We start from the raw sequence: 20428 nt of genomic DNA on the forward strand, positions 1-20428 counted from the left end.
ATCAAGCTATTTCATTCTTTACTTTTTATTGACAAAAGACACCTGTCCAGCCATTTCCACTCTCCAGTCAGCCAATGTCACTGACTGTGATTGCGTGAATTGAATACCACAAACTGTCACCTCTCATACACGTGAGAAAGAGATGTTACTGCGAGGGCATCAAACAAACTAAATTGAACAGACATAATACAAACGAAAAACATTACACATTAGACCCAATAAGAATTCAACCAGGCACTCAACTTCAGATCACACCGCCAAAAAATGGTCAAAAGCACTGTGTAATTCTACAGTTCAATATAAACCTCTAACCACTCCATTCAGCATTAAAAAAGAACATTAAATGCAACAGGTATCGCACAAAATCACAGGTATCGCACTTTTGTGCTGACTTGGACATCCTGCAACTGGCTGCAGCAATCAACAATAATTTAGACAAGACCAAAAATAAAGTGGCAAAGTGTCCACTCCAACACTTCTGCAGCGACTTAGTCAGCTTTAGTGATTATAAGGCAAACACGGAGGTCATTTGGGATTTTTCAGACAGACCACTCCTCCTCGTAGGGCCAAGACCAAGTGCAATACCGAGCCCCCCTGGATTTTGTAGTCGGCCGCTGTTTTCTCATCATTCCTGAAAGAGAAGTCATGGTAAGCCAGACAGTCAGGAGATCAATTATGCACCATGAAAATATCACAGTTTAACTGTACCATTAGAGAATGACAAGCTTACATCTGTTTCCCACTGTAAATGAGTCTTTGCTGCTGAGGGGGTATTCCCTCTTTCTCCTCCACTCTCTCTTTGATCCTCTCCACCTAAAATAAACAGATTGCCCAGACATCTTATCACACAGATACTTCATGAACTAGTGGAGGGCAACATGAGTGGAATAATCAAGAGATGATCAGACAATGATATAATGTGCACTGCAAACGTACCTTATCTGTGGGCTCTATATCGATTTCAATTTCTTTACCAGTGAGGGTCTAGAAAACATATGAAGTGATAATTAAGTGTGGAACATACAAAACAGTATTCCATAAACTATTAATTACTCCGTTAACTCTATAGAACTAACAAGGCTGAAACTAGCTATGTTCATTAGCATAATGTCTAACTAGTGAATTAGAAGTTCAGGAAATAATAAACGATTGAAACAATATCTAAGATTACAAGGTTACAAAGCTACGACGTGGTTACTTAACATGACTACTTTACACAAATCCCTTCATGTTCGTCCGCCCCTGTAACTTTTGCCACTGGCTAGGCTAGGTGTTATTCTGTCCTGTACTCAGCATTAATTTGGACCAATGATAACCTCATAATGGATTGCTAGCTAATTTAGCTAGCAAGCTTAGCTGGCAGTCTGAATCCTAACGTTTAAACGCCGTTTTGTCTTACCTTAACTTTGATCAACATAATGCCGTATCGTTGTGCTTAAACACATAAATGTAAAACAAGCCGTAGTTAACTTGAACAATATGTAACGGGTTAATCCACTGAAAGAATTCTGGCCCAACTTCAGTGTCGCAAATCGTGAACCTAGTTTCTGTGTTACACAAAAATATGTCCTACTGTGTACGAGTTGGAAATAAAAGAGTTCCGCAAAGAATAATGAGCATATAGTGGAAATAGCAAATAGTCAATACTATCAACATATTCCATGTAAACTTATTTTAACTGTGTTAAAACACTTCCATCAAAAACTGTGGACACTGATTATAGATAATTAATTATTTAGCGGTACAGTCACCAATACCCACAAAACACCACGACCATGGCCGTCAAATGATTCGTCTTTGTAGTTTCTTTTACAACATCATTTCTGTATTGAGCATAACGCTGGTTGGATAACGAACTACTTGAAATTAAAAGTTAAAGCCATATATATAAAAGTTAGATATCGCGTTTGCGCTTCAATAAATACATGTGAACAAATACAATGTACATTGAGAGATACTTAACTCTGAACCAATTTTCGTGAAATTTCATTATTTATATTTATTAGTTATTAGTATTATATTTCCATTCTATTCTATGTTGCCTAGTGATATCGCGGAGCCAGAGGCATGTCCCAGAGGAAGTTGTGGCCATTCATAAGGTAAGGTTAATGTTTTGGCATAGAGCTGATTTGATCCGCCTCCAGTAACTGACTTTAATTCCAATAAGTAACCAGTATCGTGTTCAATGTCTCACGTTTAAAACAAACCAAATGTTATGAATTTCAGCAAGTTACAGTCGATTAAGCAGAGAAGTCCGCTCCAATATGGTGGACGCGCAGACGCATGGTGGCGACATACAACCGCGGCCAATGGGGTATCTACCTTTCTATATCTATGGTAAAAGCTCCCGCATTAAAACTGTTCCTGCATGCATGCATTAGCGACATGCATGCGATAGCGGAAATAGAGCTTGACGTGTGCGCACTGCGTTTTTAAACTTGATCCAGGATTTCTTCATACATTCCAGGACAGACGGATTTTCGTCTAAGGTACAATCTTATGTGATGTCTGCAAATGAATAGTATGTTTACACCCGGTTAGTGCTACGTGGACATATGTCGATAGACGTAGGAGAGTGCAATAGCTCATTTGTTTTGACACTTAGAGGGAGATTGGGGACGGCTGCACTTTTTGCATTTCTCTTTTACTCAGAGACTATTTGGACTACTAGACAAACCATTTTTTTTTTTATGTATTTTAAACTTACATCTGTCGGCTACTTACCCATACCATTAAAAGATGATGACATATCATACCACAATATTTATTTGATGAAGGAAGTCAAAGTTTGCAACTGATACAGGTTGGTGGTGCAGATCGTAATGATATTCAGTCTCTATATTTCAGTGTGAGAAGAATGGAACCATTTGCAGTGCAACAAACCTTTATTAAACGAGTTCTTATTGTACAAAACTGCAACTGTTTTATGATTTTTGTCACTCCAGTGAATGTAAACGGCACCCTAGGTGTCCTAAAAGGCGCACAAACATCCCAAAATGACATAACAATAAGCCCCCCCTCCATTCTTTCCCATGTGAAAGATTCCTAACGAACAACATCCCCCTTCCCCCAACGATTCTGCTGGCTCTCGGAATAATGCCGCCAGCTCCAAGTCCACAATTTATCATTAGCCTCTCATGGTCTTATAATATATGTTCCTGCTCTGTTTACTATAAGCAGTAAAAATAGACACATATTGCACTAAAAATGTTGAAGAATACGGTTCCGTGGTGTGTTTTGATCTGGCTGCTGAGCTTGGGGACAGTTGCAACAACATCAAAACATCATGTGCTAGCTAGAAAAACTGATCTTGACACATGCTAACCATGTGACTTAAAAGTCAATAAAACAATTATTCGAACTATGTAAGTTTTGATTAATTCATACAAAAGGTTAGTACAGTATGACAAAAACACAACTTTCATAAAACAACTTTCAAAAAATGCTTTCATATTTTCATACTTTCATACAAGTTTTATTAAACCTCACAATTGCATGTTTTCAATACAGCCGTTATTTAGTAGGTTATGTTGTGCATTTCAACATATCTCTACTATCGTTGATGAATTATTTGCATAACTGGAAGCTTACATATCTATTTTTCTTACACTTGGTTCCAAAACAGACCGAATAAGTCTTAAGGACATCAGCTGAAGCAGCCATGCCTCGTATTGAGAATGACATCAAGCTTGACTTCAAGGACGTGCTGCTCCGGCCTAAGAGAAGCACTCTGAAGTCCCGCAGTGAGGTACACAGATGAGCTAAAGTACACGCAACACTTTATCACTTCATAATTGTGCAAACGCCATAGAAAGTATTGACTGTTCCTTGTCTGTCTGTCTTAGGTGGACCTCATGCGCAGCTTTAGCTTTAGAAACTCAAAAGGCAACTACCGTGGCATTCCCATCATAGCGGCCAACATGGACACTGTGGGCACCTTTGAAATGGCCCTGGCTTTGCACCAGGTTAGCACCGCAGTTTCTGCTGTGTGATAATGGGTGTATGGCTACTCAAAGTAGCTACTGTGCTTTATCCAGTTCTGTCCGTATTGTCCATCTACTCACGTGAAAAAGGCTCCCTGACTCGTTATCCTTTCTACCTGTAGTTCACCCTCTTCACTGCTATCCACAAGCACTACTCTATCGACGACTGGAAAGAGTTTGCGGCCAAAAATCCAGCATGCCTCCAGGTACAACACATGACCGCCTAAAATGAAGGGACCGGTATAGTTAATAAGAATATGCCATAGTCAATAATTCAATGTTTATTATGCCTAGTTATAATTGTTACTTTTGTTTGGATTCCACGAGAATGTGGACAGTTCCTGGGTGAATATACTTGATTTTGACCAGGGGAGTGAGGTGCGACATTGGTCTCACCTTCCCCCCCAGGTCGGGACAAAGCTTTCTATCCAGGGCTTATTTGAATAGACGGTAACACCCCTAAACTCAGCTTTTAAGAGCAAATCCTACAAGGAATAATTCAGATTAGTCTGAGGTGAAGCTATGAGTGGACCTTCAGGCTTTGTCTCCCTTGGTGGCAGCCATTGTATAAGATTAAAACCTGGATCATGACTGACTAAAATCCAAGACTGGTCTCCAATATATGGTATAAATCATATCCTATCAATAGTAATTTGCTTTGTACTGTATATTAGAAATAGGTTTGGTAATTGGCATTCATCCTACTTCACTTTCTGTTTTGTCTTTTTTTTTAAATATATCTTTTTTCTCTCCTTCAACCCTCTCTGCAGAGTCTGGCCGTCAGTACTGGTACAGGTGAGATGGACTTTGAGAGGCTGACGAACATAGTGGAAGCGGTGCCTCAGCTGCAGTACATCTGTGTGGACGTGGCCAATGGCTACTCCGAGCACTTTGTGCACTTTGTCAAAGATGTGCGACAGAAGTTCCCCACTCACACCATCATGGTCAGTGGGCCTCTGTATGTGTTGAACTGAAATGACTGCAACAAATCAAAACTGGTACCGACATCCATAATAAAGCATGCTATATTTATAATAGAGATTTACATTAGAGAGTTACAGCAATATTGATGGATGGTGTGACCTCTGTAGCCGTTGTACACAAAGGATTTTAAATCTTAAAACACAACTGATGATTTCAGTGTTTTCCATGCCTGTGATCAAGTGACTGAAGTAAATGTGCCATTGAAAAGCTAATGGATCATTGATCACCACGTCTTTAAATGTTTTACTTTTCTTTAGGCTGGGAACGTGGTCACGGGGGAAATGGTGGAGGAACTCATTCTAGCTGGTGCTGACATCATCAAAGTGGGCATTGGACCAGGTGAGGTCAACAGAGCAGGACTTGTTTGGTGGTGTGGTCTTTGTTCCACCTTTGTCTGTTTTTTTTTCTATCTCACTTAAAAATGGTCTGTTTTCAGATCCTTTTAATCTGTGAATCCCTCTCTGTATTTGTGCACTCTCAACATGCATATTGTCCTGTAGGCTAAACAACTGTATTGTGTCTTGGACTCTGTTTACCAGTCATTAAAAATATTCCTATCTCAGTGTAAATGTCCTAATTCCAGTTTTTCTTTTGTGTCCACCTGTCTCTGGTGTTGTCCAGGCTCCGTGTGCACTACTCGAAAGAAGACCGGTGTGGGCTATCCCCAGCTGAGTGCGGTTATTGAATGTGCAGATGCTGCCCATGGACTTGGAGGACATATTATCTCTGTAAATCTGCATGTGTCTTTATGTGTGCGTGTGTGTGTGCGCGCGTGCGTGTCTGTCTGCATGTGTGTGTGCGTGTGTGTGTATGTGTGTGTGTGTGTGCGCGTGTGTGTGCGTGCGTGCGTGCGTGCGTGCGTGTGTTTGTATATGTAAAATGTGTGGGTAGCCATGTTGCATTGATAAATGACAGGAGAACAGCATTTTTCACCTGTTACATTGTGAATTTGTTTATACAGGTAAGATATACAGGCTAACCTAATGAATGTATGTATGTATGTATGTATGTATGTATGTATGTATGTATGTATGTATGTATGTATGTATGTATGTATGTATGTATGTCTGTATGCATGTATCTATGTCATCCCTCTCCCTGCTTGCCACCCATGAAGGATGGAGGATGCACCTGCCCTGGTGATGTCTCCAAGGCTTTTGGTGAGTTTGCTTTCCTCAGAGGAACATAATCGTCCCAATGATAGGCCCCATCTCCTTCACGATATCTGATTGGCTGTATCATGTAACTGACAGGTGCGGGGGCAGACTTTGTCATGCTCGGTGGCATGCTGGCTGGCCACGATGAGAGCGGGGGCGAAGTCATCGAGAAGAACGGCAAGAAGTACAAGCTGTTCTACGGCATGAGCTCCGACACAGCCATGAAGAAGCATGCCGGAGGGGTGGCAGAGTATAGGTGAGATCACCCACAGTTATCATCCAGGAGCTTATTGGACTCTGGTGATACTCTCTAAGCAGTGCACTGTAAGATTTCATCAGACAGAGGTCGCTGATGACAAACTGTGTGATGTGACTGTGTGGATTAGGGTGAAATAATCAGAAGACGTTATCTAATGAGGTGGTTTGTACGACATCAAAAACTTAAATGTGTGTAAATACAATATGGAAGGAGAATTGTATGATATTACCGTTGTATTTTGAACTAAATGTTACAACAAAGGTGCTGTAATACGTTATTTACAGGAAGGCTTGTTGTAATAACAACTGTTCATTTTTAGTAAGTGTCCACTTGATTAGCATAGCAGAGCTTATCAAAAAAAGTAGGCAGTGAAGTGTGTCAATATCTTAAACACACAGCAACTGTTGTTGTTGTTGTTTTTTCATGTAAATAGGTACATAAGAATATTTTTAAATGTGGATTTACATTTCCATGCCATCGTAACTATGGGTACAGTGGCCGTGATGGCAGCATGCTTGTGATAGGCTCCCTAAAAGCCGTCCCTCCACCCCCCACTAGGGCATCTGAGGGGAAGTCGGTGGAAGTGTCCTACAAGGGCCCCGTGGAGGGGACGCTGCGCGACGTGCTGGGCGGCGTTCGCTCCACCTGCACCTACGTGGGCGCGGGCAAGCTGAAGGAGCTGAGCCGCCGCACCACCTTCATCCGCGTCACCCAGCAGCTCAACACCGTCTTCGGTGACAGCTAGGCCCCGGGAGTCTGGAGCCGGAGCGCCAGGACGGTGGTGCCGCGCCGCACCGCGCCACCATGTTATCTGTTACCGATTGGAGGCTAGGCAGAGGAGACCGGGGGACTGGTTTAGCAAAACGTGTTTGAACACCAAAGAAAGGGAGTTAAGGCAAGAGCTAAGACTTCAGGTTTCAACCAACCAACCGTATATTATACCCATTATTATCACATCTGTCCCACTCTTATTATTTTTGGAAATTCCTTGACTCTCTCATGAAACTAGTGAATTCTAATCTTTGTCAGTATTTTTAAGGTTTCATCCCGTCTCCTGGGCTTTTGTCTAGCCTCCTTTTTTCCAGTCAGAGTAATTTGAAACTTCAGGCCTCACCTCACTTCAGTTGTTACACCTGGGACAAGAGAACATACCTCAAGCAGACAGTGCTTAAAGTCATCACAGTCTGTACTATAGTAGTCACCTTTCAAACAGCCAAATCTTCAAAATAGCGCCTTATCTTTCCATTTTAAGTTTTAAAGTTTTATCTCTGTTAAAGTTTTAGACTGTTGACTATGCATATGTCACATATTTAACCAGACATGTTACATTTTAAGAGATGTTATTAAGACTGTAAAACTCTACAGTGTTATGGTAGAAATGCATGGTGATATGGACCATAAATAGTAATTTTTTTGAGAATTATTTCATGCATGTGTTCAGAGTATGCTGATGTTATACTACGTACTACTGACTCACAAATGAGATTTTATTTCACCTTTCTTATGCAGTTTTGGTTTGTTTTATTGCATTATGACTTCATTCCACTGGAGTCATAATTTCCTCATGATTCCGTCTTGGTACTCCAATCCAGAAATAAACATTCCATGAGATGATTTACATTTTGTACATTTTTTCCCAGTGTGCACGGACAGTACTTTCTTGGTTAGTTCTAAACAGATAATTATGGCATAAGCATGAAGACCCAACATTCCATTCATCAGATTTCCATACGGTTTCAAAGGATACAAATTTAACTGCTTTGTAAATGTGTTATGATAAGCGTATAACACTTCGACTTAAGTGAGAAAAAAGGAAAAGGGGTTCAGACCCTGATTTCAGTTCTGAACTCTCCACTAATAGTGACCAACAAGGTAAAGAACACTTAAACTTGTAATGAGCAATACAACACAACTCAGCAGACAGCAGGACATACACATCTGAGATTGGTTCAATTATTTCATGTCCCCAAAGCTAAACCATTATTCTTCATATGGTTTAGATTGTTTCAGTGATTTTCTGTTGTAAAAGATCAATAACCAATCCCTCTTAAAGGTGCAGTATGCTAATCTAAACTTTTTTTCAGCAACAAAATAAAATGCATTCTGCTTTTTAAATCACTTTCCTTTTCTTTGTGGGTGGACCAGATCCAATCTTCTCATTAAGAGCACACACAAAATCCATACACGGTGAGCTCCCTCTACTTTGGCCAAAGGGCATACACATAGACCCTGAGGACATAGAAGAATTGTTGGATGCTGGATCCTGTCTTTTCTCCAGAGTGACGAAGGGGCGTAGCTTGTGTGCCAGACTGCTGCTGTCAATGTCTAAACTGTGCAGACAAATCAGCTCATCATATTCCCCCCTTGAGAAGAAGGACAGTGACTGAGAGGAGCAATCCCACTGGACCTCTAGTTTATTTGGAAAGTCCACGCTCTGTGGAGTAGATCTGGGTTTGGGTGGGCACTCAATAACCTTGCAAACGAGACTAAACGGGTTGTGCGCGTCTGTGCTGGTGTAGAGTGCTGAAAGCTTTTTGTTCTTCCACTCCAGCCCATAAAGTGGACCATGCAGAGTATTCCCAGCAGGAGCCTTGCTGGGAAGATTTTGAGCACAAATGCCAACACTCCAATCATATTTCTCAGAAAACTGAATTGTCCAGTACAGATCATCATCTGTGCTATTCTGGAAGTAAACTCTTTGAGAGATATCTTGTATGTGAGGTTGACAAAACAGCATCTTAAAATCTGAAGACACAACACAACCCCTCCCTGTGGTCTGGTGGTCAAACATCACATTTGTAGGGTTACCTCTGCCCCAGTACTGGTTATCTGGGTCAACCAAGACCAGGAGATGTCTCTGCAGCTTTCTCACCTTCTCCATGGCCTGATGACCATTCTTGAGAAGTTCAGCAACGACCTCTCCAGGCTCTGCCTCCTCCTCTAGTCCATGGATGAAGTCTACAGCCCGGGCTTTCTCCACAGCTTCGTGCACCCCTGCAAATCTCTGCAGAAACAGGTGGGCATCTTCTTCGGACAGGGCCGCTTCTATGTTCTGTCGAGCTGCTTGGATGGCTCCGAGGCGAGCTGAGACCGAGCTTTGCACTTTGGTCAAGCCAATATCACGCAACGCTGACACACCCTTCACCAGGCACTCGCTAGATACGCTCAGGGCCTTCCTTTTCTCGGTCTCCCAGCTCTTCAGCGCCTCGCCCTGTATCTCTCGCTCAGGCAGCTCTTTTAGTTCCTCTCTCAGCTTCTCCACCAGCACCTTGTGAGCACTGGGAAGGGTCTTCATGTTGTGCAGTCGGTGCCGGTCCTCGATGGAGCAGGACACGCAGACGCAGGTGCGGTCGTCCAAGCAGTAGTACTCAAGGAGTTTGCCGTGCTCAGGGCAGCGGACGGCACCGGAGCTCAGGCCCCCAGGCGTAATGGGCTTGGTCAGGGGATGAGTCTGCAGCAGGACCGGCGTGGTGAGGTGGGCCTGCAGGTGCTGAGCGCACATGGAGATCTCACACTTGAGGCAAGTCTTCAGAGCAGGCATCGGCTTGTCCAGACACATGTCGCAAAGGACTGGTTGGAACTCCTGCTTGATCTCTGGTGCAGTTGACATACTGTCCTGTGGATCCTTTTATTCTGATGTCTTCAGACATCGGAGAGAGCCGATAGGTAATGCAGTCTTCTTCTTTTTGGTACTATTAATCTTGTTCAACCTCTTCTTTATGTGTCCTGGTTAGTATTTCCTGGTGTGTGTTATTTGATTGAATCTAGTCCAGGTAAGTTTTCCTTTTCTGTTATTTTGGTTCAACCTCTTCTTGTTATCTGCCTTTAGTGGTCAATTTAGTATTTCAATATTCTTTGGCTTCTTAAATTCCGCCGTTGTTTCTCTCTTGTTTTTGCCTTCTATTCCAATGGTGGGAATGGCGTCGTCTAGTACTCAGGTGTTGTGTTGTCTTATGACTGACAGTTTGGATGTAATGTTAATTGGTTAAGACCAGTCACCTGACTGGAACAGAGAAACAATCTGTTTCCACGGAAGTATTATTAGTTAATGATTGGTTAATACCAGATCTTGAGCCAACTGTGTTGAGTGCACAGTATTACTGAGTTAATCTGTAAACTGTTCCCGCAACCAATCAGGAACCTGGAGAAAATCATAAAGTTAACAACATCTCAATAAAGCTGAATATCAAGTTAATATTTAACCAAGTCATAACCAAGTGTAGTTTGTTTGAATGAAGGGCTGAAATGACAAATAAAAGCAGCATATTATTCCAATCTCTATTTCAGTCTACTGTTATAGTACATTAAGGTGTTATGTTCAGTCGATATCACTGTGTCTAAAATGTTACTGATGTAAGCTATCTGATCTGAGTTTGGTTTCGACATCAAACAAACAGTTTACCTTGTCTCATTTTACAGATCTGAAACATGATGTATATCTCTTTTGGATGCTGTAGAGAAGGTTTACAGATGTTTAATTTACACAATGTTTACTGTAACCCATTTGGAATGGAAGTGTCTTCAACACATTCAACAGAAAGTCACTATTTCAATGTATGCTATTTGTTTGAATCTGGGAAATGTCCTGCGTATCTCATAGGACCTCTCATAGGTCAGGTTAGAAGAGGTGGAGGAAGGACTATCTCCTCTTGCTGACTATTTAAGCGGAACAAGGTACAAGGGAATGAAATGAGAAGTTAAGACTCAACTTACCCCTGTTTAAAATCGATCTTCAGACAGCACTCTTTATTGGTCTATAACCTATATATCTTTAAAGGACTATATGCATATATTTATATATATATACAGGGTGCGATTTGTTGGGGGGGATGGGGGGGATTTACACCCCCCCCCCCTCTCTGTTTTTTACAACAACAAAAAAATGTCATGTATTTTATATATTTTAGTTTGCATTAAATGTTCAACTGTTCAAAATGTAACCTAATAGGGCCTACTGTTAACTTGAAAAGAATTAGGCCTATTTATTGAATGTTTTTTCATGATAAAAAAAAAAAGAAAGAACATCCCCCCTCTGTTTTTTTACAAATCGCACCCTGTATATATACATACATACATACATACATATATATACACACACACATATACACACAGTCCCACATTATCCCTAGACTTGAACACAAATAAAACAGTCTGTATGTTCTTCTCCAAGAAATCATCAAATGCACAGCACCCTTTATTGAAGGAGAAAAGCTCACAGCTGTATCTGATTTTAAATATCTGGGGATCATTTTAGATTGCAATTTAACATTTAAAAAACATGTCAAAAAGTTGGCCAATACCATTAAATTTAACTTGGCTAATTTTAGACATGTAAGGCCGTAACTACAGAGGCAGCCAAACTTTTTATGCATGCCATGATCTTTTCTCACATCTCGTACTGTTACACAAGCAAGTACAACAACTCTGAAATCAATAGAGACCCTTTACAAGCAGACCTTAAAAACTCTAGACCAGAAACCTATCAGCTATCACCACTGCCATATAACAACAAAGTATAACTTATTCAAATGTGACAGTTTCTTACAGTTTTTGGATGCCTGTCTCATTTTTTAAATATTAAATGGGCTGGCACCTCCACCATTAAATTAGTTTATAAAGCTGAAGGATGGCAATGGCTTGGCAACTAGGGCAGTCACCAGGGGAGACTGTGTTATACAGTTTAGACATAGTACGTTTGGACAGACAGTCTTCGCAGTACACGCCTCTAATTACTGGAATACCCTCCCTACTGATGTAAGGGAGTGCGCCAGTATTTCAGTGTTCAAAAACAAATTTAAGAAATGGATAAAAAATAACCGAACCTGCAACCATAATTAGGCCACTGCATTACTCACACCGTAACTTCTTTTTATGTCTAACACCTTGTCTGTCTGTCTGGTTTTTACAATTTGTTATCTTAATTGGCATATTTAGGTTATTGTTAGGCAAAGATATGTCCTAATATCTTCAGGCCTTTCTGTTCATATTTGAGTGTATGCCCTTACTATGACTGAGTTCCTACTGACTTCTTATATTTTGTTCATGGCTCAACTCTCTGGATACACTGGACGTATCCCAAACAGACTACTCACCCACTGACTGTCATGCAACAACATGAACCACTGCAGCTGCAGTGAAGTATCAATCATCAAAATTGTTTAAACTGATGGAGGCATGACTCGGGGTTAGTTGCCGATACTCTCTGACACCCAGAGAATTTAAACGTTTTTTTCCTTTTTTTATTAATGCATAATGACAATACAGCAGCACAGAGAAATGCATACATTATATTGGTAGAGCAGTACATTAAAACATACACAGAGAAGTGCTTTGCAGTAAGGGAATACGGTTATTCAAATAGGCCTAGATGATTATTTAAGTAATTAAGAAACGTTTTTGTCTTTTCTCACACTGAAAAAAGAGATGCTGTCTGTGCTGTCACAAATGGAACAAGCAGAGCTTATGTCAGTATATTTTGCTATATTGACATTCACTGGATCTATTTTATACAGAATGTTGAAGTGAACTTCCTTTACTTTATTTGTGATACAGTATTTACTGGATAACAGCCTAGTTTTTTGCCAGTTAATGTCCTGAATCAAAGATCCCCAGTAGAATTTCCCTCTAGGTGTTATTCTTTTACTGTATTGAAAGATCTGGCGAATATGTTTATTATCACACTTTCTGTCTATCACATCAATCCCATTCAAAAGTAATGTATGTTGTGTTGCATTGTCCATACAAAAAGAAAGGTGACTTTTGATAAATTGGATTAACCCCTATAGGGATAGCTTTAGTGAGTGAGTTAAATTCCCTCAATGGGCGGCCATGACGTGACAGAAATTGATCATATGTCAGTATAGTGGCAGATCTATCAAACAAAGAAATACTATTATAAATGCCATTCTCAAACCATCTAGAGAAAAACAGGGATTTATTTGTGGGAGAGACCGTCTGCCTTGGATAAAAGAGTTCTACCAAACATAGACGAGTCTCTTTGCAACCAAGAGTTACAAATATTTTTAGTTTTGGCCATTTTCGCTGTATAGTTTACCTGCTGTCTATCTGTTAAATTCTTAGTTATGTGAATTCCAAGGTATTTAACAGTATGTTTTACTGGAACAGAGAATGTAAACGTACAAGGGCTATGCAGACACTGACAGGCAACATCGATCGATGACAAATCATATCACGGGGGCAGTTCTTGATGGGCGGTCCACACAAGCTTGCATTTACGACACAGTCGCAAAACTCGTATCATAGCTAGATTTGTTGCAGATCAAATTAAACCCCATGCTTAATGTTTGTATGGTAACGTTTACATTTTTTGTCGACGAGGGCAGAGATAGACCTTCACAGAACAAGGGAAGAATAAGAAACGAATGCATTCAAGAAAGGTCTACAGTGACTGTTTCGAAAGAGAGCATAATGACGTTAAAAACAACCACTTAATTCTGGGTAGCAAGCCAGTGGATAATAGCCTATGGATGTACTGCAACGTTGAACAGCCAACCTTTGTTTCAAGTCCGTGGCCCTCATCGATTTTGAATGCAGACCAAAACAGGAGCGATTATTTTGTTACATTTCACTGTTATGTGTTTGAGCTAGCTAGCCTGACAGTATAGCTAGCGTAGTTTCCAGTTAGGTGCTAAACCTGGCTTACCAGCAGACTTCTGTTTTTGTGTACGTTGCAAGGCAAGTTTCCAGCGAAAACGACGGGCACTCTGAAAATGATTTGCTCCAACAAGTACAGGCTAGACCCCAGGATTTCCTCTCTCAATGTCTGCCTTCTTTTTCCAGCTAGCCTTTGAGTCTGCCTAGTATGACGCTGTCGCAAGGAATGTTGTACTGTAGCTAGCATATGCAATTAACGTTAGTCCATTCCCTATTATTAGCAACTAATAACCAAACCGTTTTAAATTACGTGCCTTCTAAAGATGCTGAATGGGCAGACAGAGTCCTCTAGTGACTTGGGGCGACTGGAAAGAGCAGGGGTTGCGAGGGAAATGGATGCCCACGGGCAAAAGAGAAGGTATGCTGATACGGAAAGCTTGAGGGGAGACTGGAGGGGTCTGTCGGACGTGCACCGTTGCCACATCTGTGGCTTCACTGCGGGAGATGTCGGTAGTCTCAGTGTTCACCTGCGTTCATCTCATCCCACCACAGTTCAGCCTCACCCGAGAAAGTATGCAAGCAATGATGAGCATGACCAAAGGCAAGAAGAACAAGAGGAGAGGAGGAGACAGTTGTCAGTTGTGTGTATCTCTGGAGAGAGGAATCCTAACACTAATCGAGATGCAGCCGGGGAGGTGAGGGTTGTGTGCAAGTGTGTGTTTTTAATAATACCCATGTGTGTGTGAGTATTTCAGTTGTCTGCTCAAGCAATGCTCTTATATACCAATATAATGATATCAACCAAACGAGTGTTGTGTGTATTATATTATGTGTGTTTAATGTCATCCAACCCATGTCATGTATATAATATCAGACCGATGTCTCCTCTGTGTTGCCAGGGCTTTGAGGATCATGACGGAAGCAGAAATTCCGCAGCGGGCACCCCACCTAAAGAAGTCACCAAAGCGCAGAAAGAAGAGGCATCTCTCAGGTCTGCCGCAATTTCATCCCAAAGAAAACCTCCGCCTTCTCCACCTGAGAAGACCCGAGCTGAGCAGCTGCCTTCGTACCCCGCCGTCCCCGTCACCGCCACCAGTGGCCTTAACCGGCCGCACGTGGTGTGCCTGCCTCAGGTGACGGAGAAGCTCAAGCTGGCGTGGCAGCGGTCGGACCCCGTGCATGAGCTCGATGGCCAGAGGGCCCTGGTGGAGGCCTTTAATGACTTCCCCTACCCCACCTCTCAGGAGACGGGCGCCCTGGCCCGCCTGTGCGGCCTCCCCACGGACGACGTCAAGACCTGGTTCATGATGCAGCGCGTGCGCTACGGCATCAGCTGGGCGGAGGAGGACATCCGCGAGACGCGCCACAAACTGCACGCGCTCCAGCGGCGGGAAAGCAAGGAGGTGGTCGCGGCCTCTGGGGTGGTTGCGTCGTCGGCGAGGCCTGAGGAGGAGGAGGAGGTGATGGTGGACGAATATGACGACGATGACGACGGTGAGGAAGAGGAGATGATGCGTGCCTTCGGCGCGAGCGACGGAATGATCGCCGAAAGCAAGCGGGATTATTTGCCGGCGGCTCTCTGGTCCACACCCCCCTTCACCCAGCTGGAGCCGCCTCCTCAGAGTGCCAGCAGCCTCCAAAGGGCGGTGGCAGAGTCCCACCATTTCGCCCCGCTCCAGTCCACTCCGCCAGGGCCCGACGGTCACCTGTCCAACCCTCCTTTTGTACTGACGGGCCAGCAAGGGCGCGTACGCTCAAAGAAGTCGCGCGCCCAGCTGATGGTCCTCCGGCGGAGCTTCGTGATCAGCAACTGGCCCTCGGAAGGCGAGCTGCAGAGGCTGCAGTGCGTCACCGGGCTCAGCCGCCACGAAATCCGCAAGTGGTTCGCCGACAGCCGCTATCAGCTGCGCAGGAGCGGTGGCGACCCCCCTGCCCACCAAAGGACGCCACCCAAAAGCGCTCACGCACCCTTAGCGCATGACTGGAGACTGGCTCCCCTGGACATCCTCCCCAGGACCTCCCTCAGTGACGGCCAGCCGCCTGGTGCCTCGGGCCCTGGGGGTGAGGTCGAGGTGGTGATAAAGCAGGAGGACCATAGAGACGCCATGAGAATCTTTAGCCGGACCAAAGATGATCACGCCAAAATAGCCGCGGGGGAAGCCGCCCCTATGCTCAACGGACACTCGGAGGCCTCATCCAACTCCTCGGCACCTTCTGTCGTCCCCTCCACCTCCACGTCGCCCTCCCCGTCGTACCTTCCTGGCTACCCGGGAGTGCCCGGACCCGGGCCCGTGTCCCACCCGCGCATGCGCAAGAAGACGTTGGAGCAGACGGAGATGCTGCGCCAGACCTTCCTGCGCTGCCAGTGGCCCACGGCCGAGGACTACAACCGGCTGGAGCAGCTCACCGGCCTGCCACGCACGCAGATCATCCACTGGTTCGGCGACACGCGCTACTCCTTCAAGCACTCGCGCCTGCGCTGGATCGGCCCCGAGGAGCGCCACAACATCGCCACGCGCCTCGAGCTGGACGCCCGCCGTGCTTGGCTGGTGCGCAGGCAGAAGCAGTGGCCCACCCTGGGGATTGACTGCCCCCCCCAGCCCAACCCTGGGAACTGGATGGACGCCAGCAACAGCTCCACCAGCTCCATGCAGACGTTGGATGGCATGGTGGGAGCGGATTTGGACAGGTGGTACGAGCTGTGGGATGGAGCCGTGCAGGGGCAAGGCGGGGCTACTGCTGGAGGACTCTGAAGCATCACACTGACCAAAATGCAAGACAGTGTTTGTTTGTTTGTTTGTTCGTTTTCTACATGTGGGATCACTTTATAATTTAAACATTTTATAATGCATTTCACAACAACCTAAGGTGTTCCGGTTTCTGGTTAACAGCTCCGTTTCCACTATCAGGCCAGTGTGAGCCACTATCACTCCGTTACCACGGTTAGGCCATGGGCCAGCCGGATCTAAATAGCCTCAGGCCTCAATGTTAGGCTACAATCATGATAGACACTGTTACAATCGTTACACTATTGCAAGATCCACAATTTAAGTGTTGTTACAATCACGAAGTACACTGTTACAGCCGGTTCTTCCTCTCCTACTTGATTGGTCTACCATTGCACATTATTGCCCAAATTCCATTGGCCAAATATTTCGTAGAGCCCTTATTTTGTCTGTAAGCCAGTACTAACTACCCTCCATTTTTCATTATATTATGAAGACTGACTGTCTCTGACCTGACACAGATGAAAGTGGACAAAAGCGTCTGCTAAATTACTAAATGTAATGTAATGTAAATGTCAAAATCCAGGCTTTGACCTTTGACCTAAAGCTCAAGTTGGCCTTCTTTAGCCCAAGGGTAATCGGTGGACCAAAAGTCCTGGGCCATTGATCCCCAAGGCCTTCTGTTCCGAGGAGGCACGACCCTGAAGTGGGAGTTAAAACGCAACTGGCCCTGGCACGCCTTTATTCGGCCCGGTAGTGGAAACGCTGCTATTCTATAGGCTTCAGTTTATAGATAGTCTATAGATCAGGCACATTTATTTGTTTAAAGGTCCAGTCCCCAATGCTGTTCACCAGCCAATGAAATTACTTCCTTCCCTTCCTTCCGTGCTCCTGAAGCAATGTGTTGATTGGCTGGAATAGTGTGTCCCTCAGTCTGAGCCATATTGTTTGTTTGTGTGTAAACAGGACAGACAGGTAGAGGGCCGTGAGGAGCAGTGTGCTGAAGTTGACAGTAAATGTATTGGATTAGAATCACAGACTGAACCTTTAAGTATTCATCCATGGTTAAGTACCTCTGAACAAACGGTTCTCCTTAGACTGAAATGTACCGTGGGACGTAGCCACAACAAGAATATTTAATCCAGACCATTTGTCCTATGTAAGATCTATCCTACCACTCAGATTTGTATCACTGAATAACGAACATAGTAAGCATTCAGGCTCAAATTCAGTCCCTAAAATGATTTTGTTTACAAGAAAAGACAAGCATTCTACTGCGTCACTTCCAATATTTTGTCGTCCTGCACTCCAGCTAAGGGGCCACAAAGCTGCTTCATGTAGCTAACTTACTCTGGTTTGATGCTTCATGTAGCTAACTTACTCTGGTTTGATGCTTCATGTAGCTAACTTACTCTGGTTTGAGGTGCAGTCGAAGTGGCCTAGATCACCCCAGTTCTTTGCTGGCTTTGCGTCTTTACGCGTAAACACTAGCCTTGTAGCCATCTCAAAATCCTTTTAGCCTATTGTGTTTATGAAACTAAACTAAACATCTAGACCCTTTTTATAATGTGGCATGTGCTAATTCTGTCATGAGTCTTTCTCAGCCAGATGTGTTTTAACTTATACGACAACCATGGTGAAATGCCTGAACGTCAGTGGGAATGATTAATGGCATTTGATGTTTTAATGGCATTAATGGAATTTGACATTTCTAAACCAGTCCAAATACCTGTTTAAAGCAGGGTTCGAAGGAAGAGAAGGCTAAATGAAGGAGTTAGGGGTTAGGTTTTTTAGGTCACGGTTGGAGTTGTCTGGTGTCTGAAATGAATGGCGTTGAACTGTGTGTGCCTCCCCAGGTCATCTATAGCCTCATTTCAGTATTGTCAGAGCTCTGTTACCTTCCAGTTCATTTGGGTTACACAGTTTACCGTAATATCTAGACCTCTGCTGCAAGCTGCTTTTCAAACGACCTCCTCAGAATTTCAGTCAGCCTAGATCTTGTGAAAGCAATACTTTGGATCCATTTGTCTGGCCAAAACTATTGTCACAGAACCGGTTAAAAGATGTCCTCTAATGTTTTGAGAGAGGATTGTAATTGTTGGTACACTGTCTCAGGCATTTCACTTTCAGAAAACAAACTTGAGGCCTTTGGGCAAGGTTTTTTTTGCAGGGTTTCTCCACAGAAAAATCTTTAAAGAAAGGACCAGTAAAACATTAATAACGCTCCCTCTTTGACTTTCAAAGTAAAGTTTGGTTTCAAAGTAAATAGCCATGTAGAGTTAGAGCTGCTTTGAATGTTTGAAGATTGGCGTCTGACCACTGTCTATTGTATCTGCTTATTATATCTGGGAGTTGATATTTCATCACACCTCTAACTGAAGTTGACAACTTTTGGTGTTGGTGGTTAGATTGGTTAAAGTCACCACTGACCCGAGTTTGTTTCCTGGCCACTACAAGATGCCTTTGTATGGCGCTTACTAAAGTACTAAATACTAGACCTTTACCTTTAACAACGAACCATGGATATCTCCTCTGAGCTCTAAGTATGAAACACCTTCATCAGCCTCTCTATGTGGAAACCTTCAGAGCCCCTAAGGGTTAACATATTACTTATTACTGAAAGTATTACGTGTGCATGTGATATCTGGCACACACAAGAGGCCACCCAGTGTATTTCAGCCAGCTATGTTTCTGTGTGGAAATGACAGTATAGAACTTCAGCTTCAGGGTCTTCAGCTTCCAGAGCTGGCAAAAGACCATAGAGATATGGGTTAAAATATAGCACAACTAACTCCTATACTGTCATTTACACGCAGTGACACAGCACAACTAACGCCTATACTGTCATTTACACACAGTGACACAGCACAACTAACACAGCAAGCAGAAATGGACTGGGTGGTCTCCTATTCGTGCCAGATCTCTCGTGGGCACACAGTACTTTCTCGAGAATGGTAACGTTTCTCATGCCCATGGGATAGTTTCTGGTGGTCCCCTTAAGGGCTCCGTAGAACCCCATCCCAGGTTTATAGCAATTTTCAGCTGAGAACCTCCACAGCCCTGAAAGACCCTTCTTTTGATTTGGTTAAGTTTGTGTGTGTGTGTGTGTGCTAATTGTATGCAGGCCCTTTTTTAAAACCAGGCCATAAAACACTTTCTTTTCTGAGTGTGCAATCCTCTTGTATGGTGTTGAAATTACAGCATTACATTATTTTATGTGTGTCTAATCATTTCTTTTTGTAATGTAGCATTGTTCTGAGGTACTTGATATTGGGGAAGCCTCTTACTGTATACATGCTGAGGGTTCTGTTTTCTGTTTAATGTTTCTCTCAGTTGTGAATGTTAAGGGTGCCAGCTATATCGCAATTTTCCCCATGACTGTAAACATAAGAAGCCAAGGTAATTCTTTTTATATCACAGCTGATTTGGTTCATGTCTTCTCTTTTAAATGAACAGCATATTTATAGTGTGTCTTAAAGGTTATATTTAGTTTAATAATGGTATTGTATAATTGTTCTACTTTAATATTATTAAATTACAAATGCAAAAGTGTGAGCAAATCTGTGATAAGTTGTCGGTTCAAGATGATCTAGAAGCTTCAACAGATGAGGTTCTTTTTAAACATCATGTATGTGCATTCTAGACTTGGGATGAAAAAGGCATCGATAATCAGAAAATAGCAGCATTTTTTCAGATAGAAATCAA

At 43.2% G+C, this 20428-nt stretch overlaps 3 protein-coding genes across 6 annotated transcripts; 2 read left to right on the forward strand and 1 right to left on the reverse strand.

The window, feature by feature from the left end:
• Positions 1 to 7: 7 nt before the first annotated feature.
• Positions 8 to 10457, reverse strand: LOC105894159 (NEDD8 ubiquitin like modifier). 2 transcript variants are annotated; one of them, XM_031584572.2, is made up of 4 exons: positions 9256 to 10457; positions 937 to 984; positions 731 to 813; positions 8 to 631 (listed from the first exon to the last, which is right to left on the reverse strand). In XM_031584572.2, the coding sequence occupies exons 1-4, from the start codon at positions 9991 to 9993 to the stop codon at positions 526 to 528; spliced, it is 975 nt and encodes a 324-aa protein (XP_031440432.1). In that variant the 5' UTR covers positions 9994 to 10457; the 3' UTR covers positions 8 to 525. The 2 variants fall into 2 exon arrangements, with proteins under 2 accessions (XP_031440432.1, XP_012676087.1); XM_012820633.3 differs by lacking the exon at positions 9256 to 10457 and adding an exon at positions 1400 to 1620.
• Positions 1802 to 8001, forward strand: gmpr2 (guanosine monophosphate reductase 2). 2 transcript variants are annotated; one of them, XM_042710355.1, is made up of 10 exons: positions 1802 to 2099; positions 3626 to 3748; positions 3846 to 3965; positions 4106 to 4189; positions 4754 to 4927; positions 5225 to 5306; positions 5589 to 5695; positions 6085 to 6127; positions 6221 to 6380; positions 6942 to 8001. In XM_042710355.1, exons 2-10 carry the CDS (start codon positions 3662 to 3664, stop codon positions 7126 to 7128), a joined length of 1044 nt encoding a protein of 347 aa, XP_042566289.1. In that variant the 5' UTR covers positions 1802 to 2099; positions 3626 to 3661; the 3' UTR covers positions 7129 to 8001. The 2 variants fall into 2 exon arrangements, with proteins under 2 accessions (XP_042566289.1, XP_031440431.1); XM_031584571.2 differs by lacking the exon at positions 1802 to 2099 and adding an exon at positions 2278 to 2489.
• A 1016-nt stretch (positions 10458 to 11473) lies between the features above and the next one.
• homezb (homeobox and leucine zipper encoding b) lies at positions 11474 to 20272 on the forward strand. 2 transcript variants are annotated; one of them, XM_031584942.2, is made up of 3 exons: positions 11474 to 14415; positions 14550 to 14692; positions 14897 to 20272. In XM_031584942.2, exons 1-3 carry the CDS (start codon positions 14328 to 14330, stop codon positions 16748 to 16750), a joined length of 2085 nt encoding a protein of 694 aa, XP_031440802.1. In that variant the 5' UTR covers positions 11474 to 14327; the 3' UTR covers positions 16751 to 20272. The 2 variants fall into 2 exon arrangements, with proteins under 2 accessions (XP_031440802.1, XP_012676127.2); XM_012820673.3 differs by having other exon boundaries at positions 14321 to 14692.
• The last annotated feature ends 156 nt before the right edge of the window (positions 20273 to 20428 follow it).

This window comes from Clupea harengus, chromosome 18 (genome assembly GCF_900700415.2).
Source record: "Clupea harengus chromosome 18, Ch_v2.0.2, whole genome shotgun sequence".
Lineage (NCBI taxonomy): Eukaryota > Metazoa > Chordata > Actinopteri > Clupeiformes > Clupeidae > Clupea > Clupea harengus.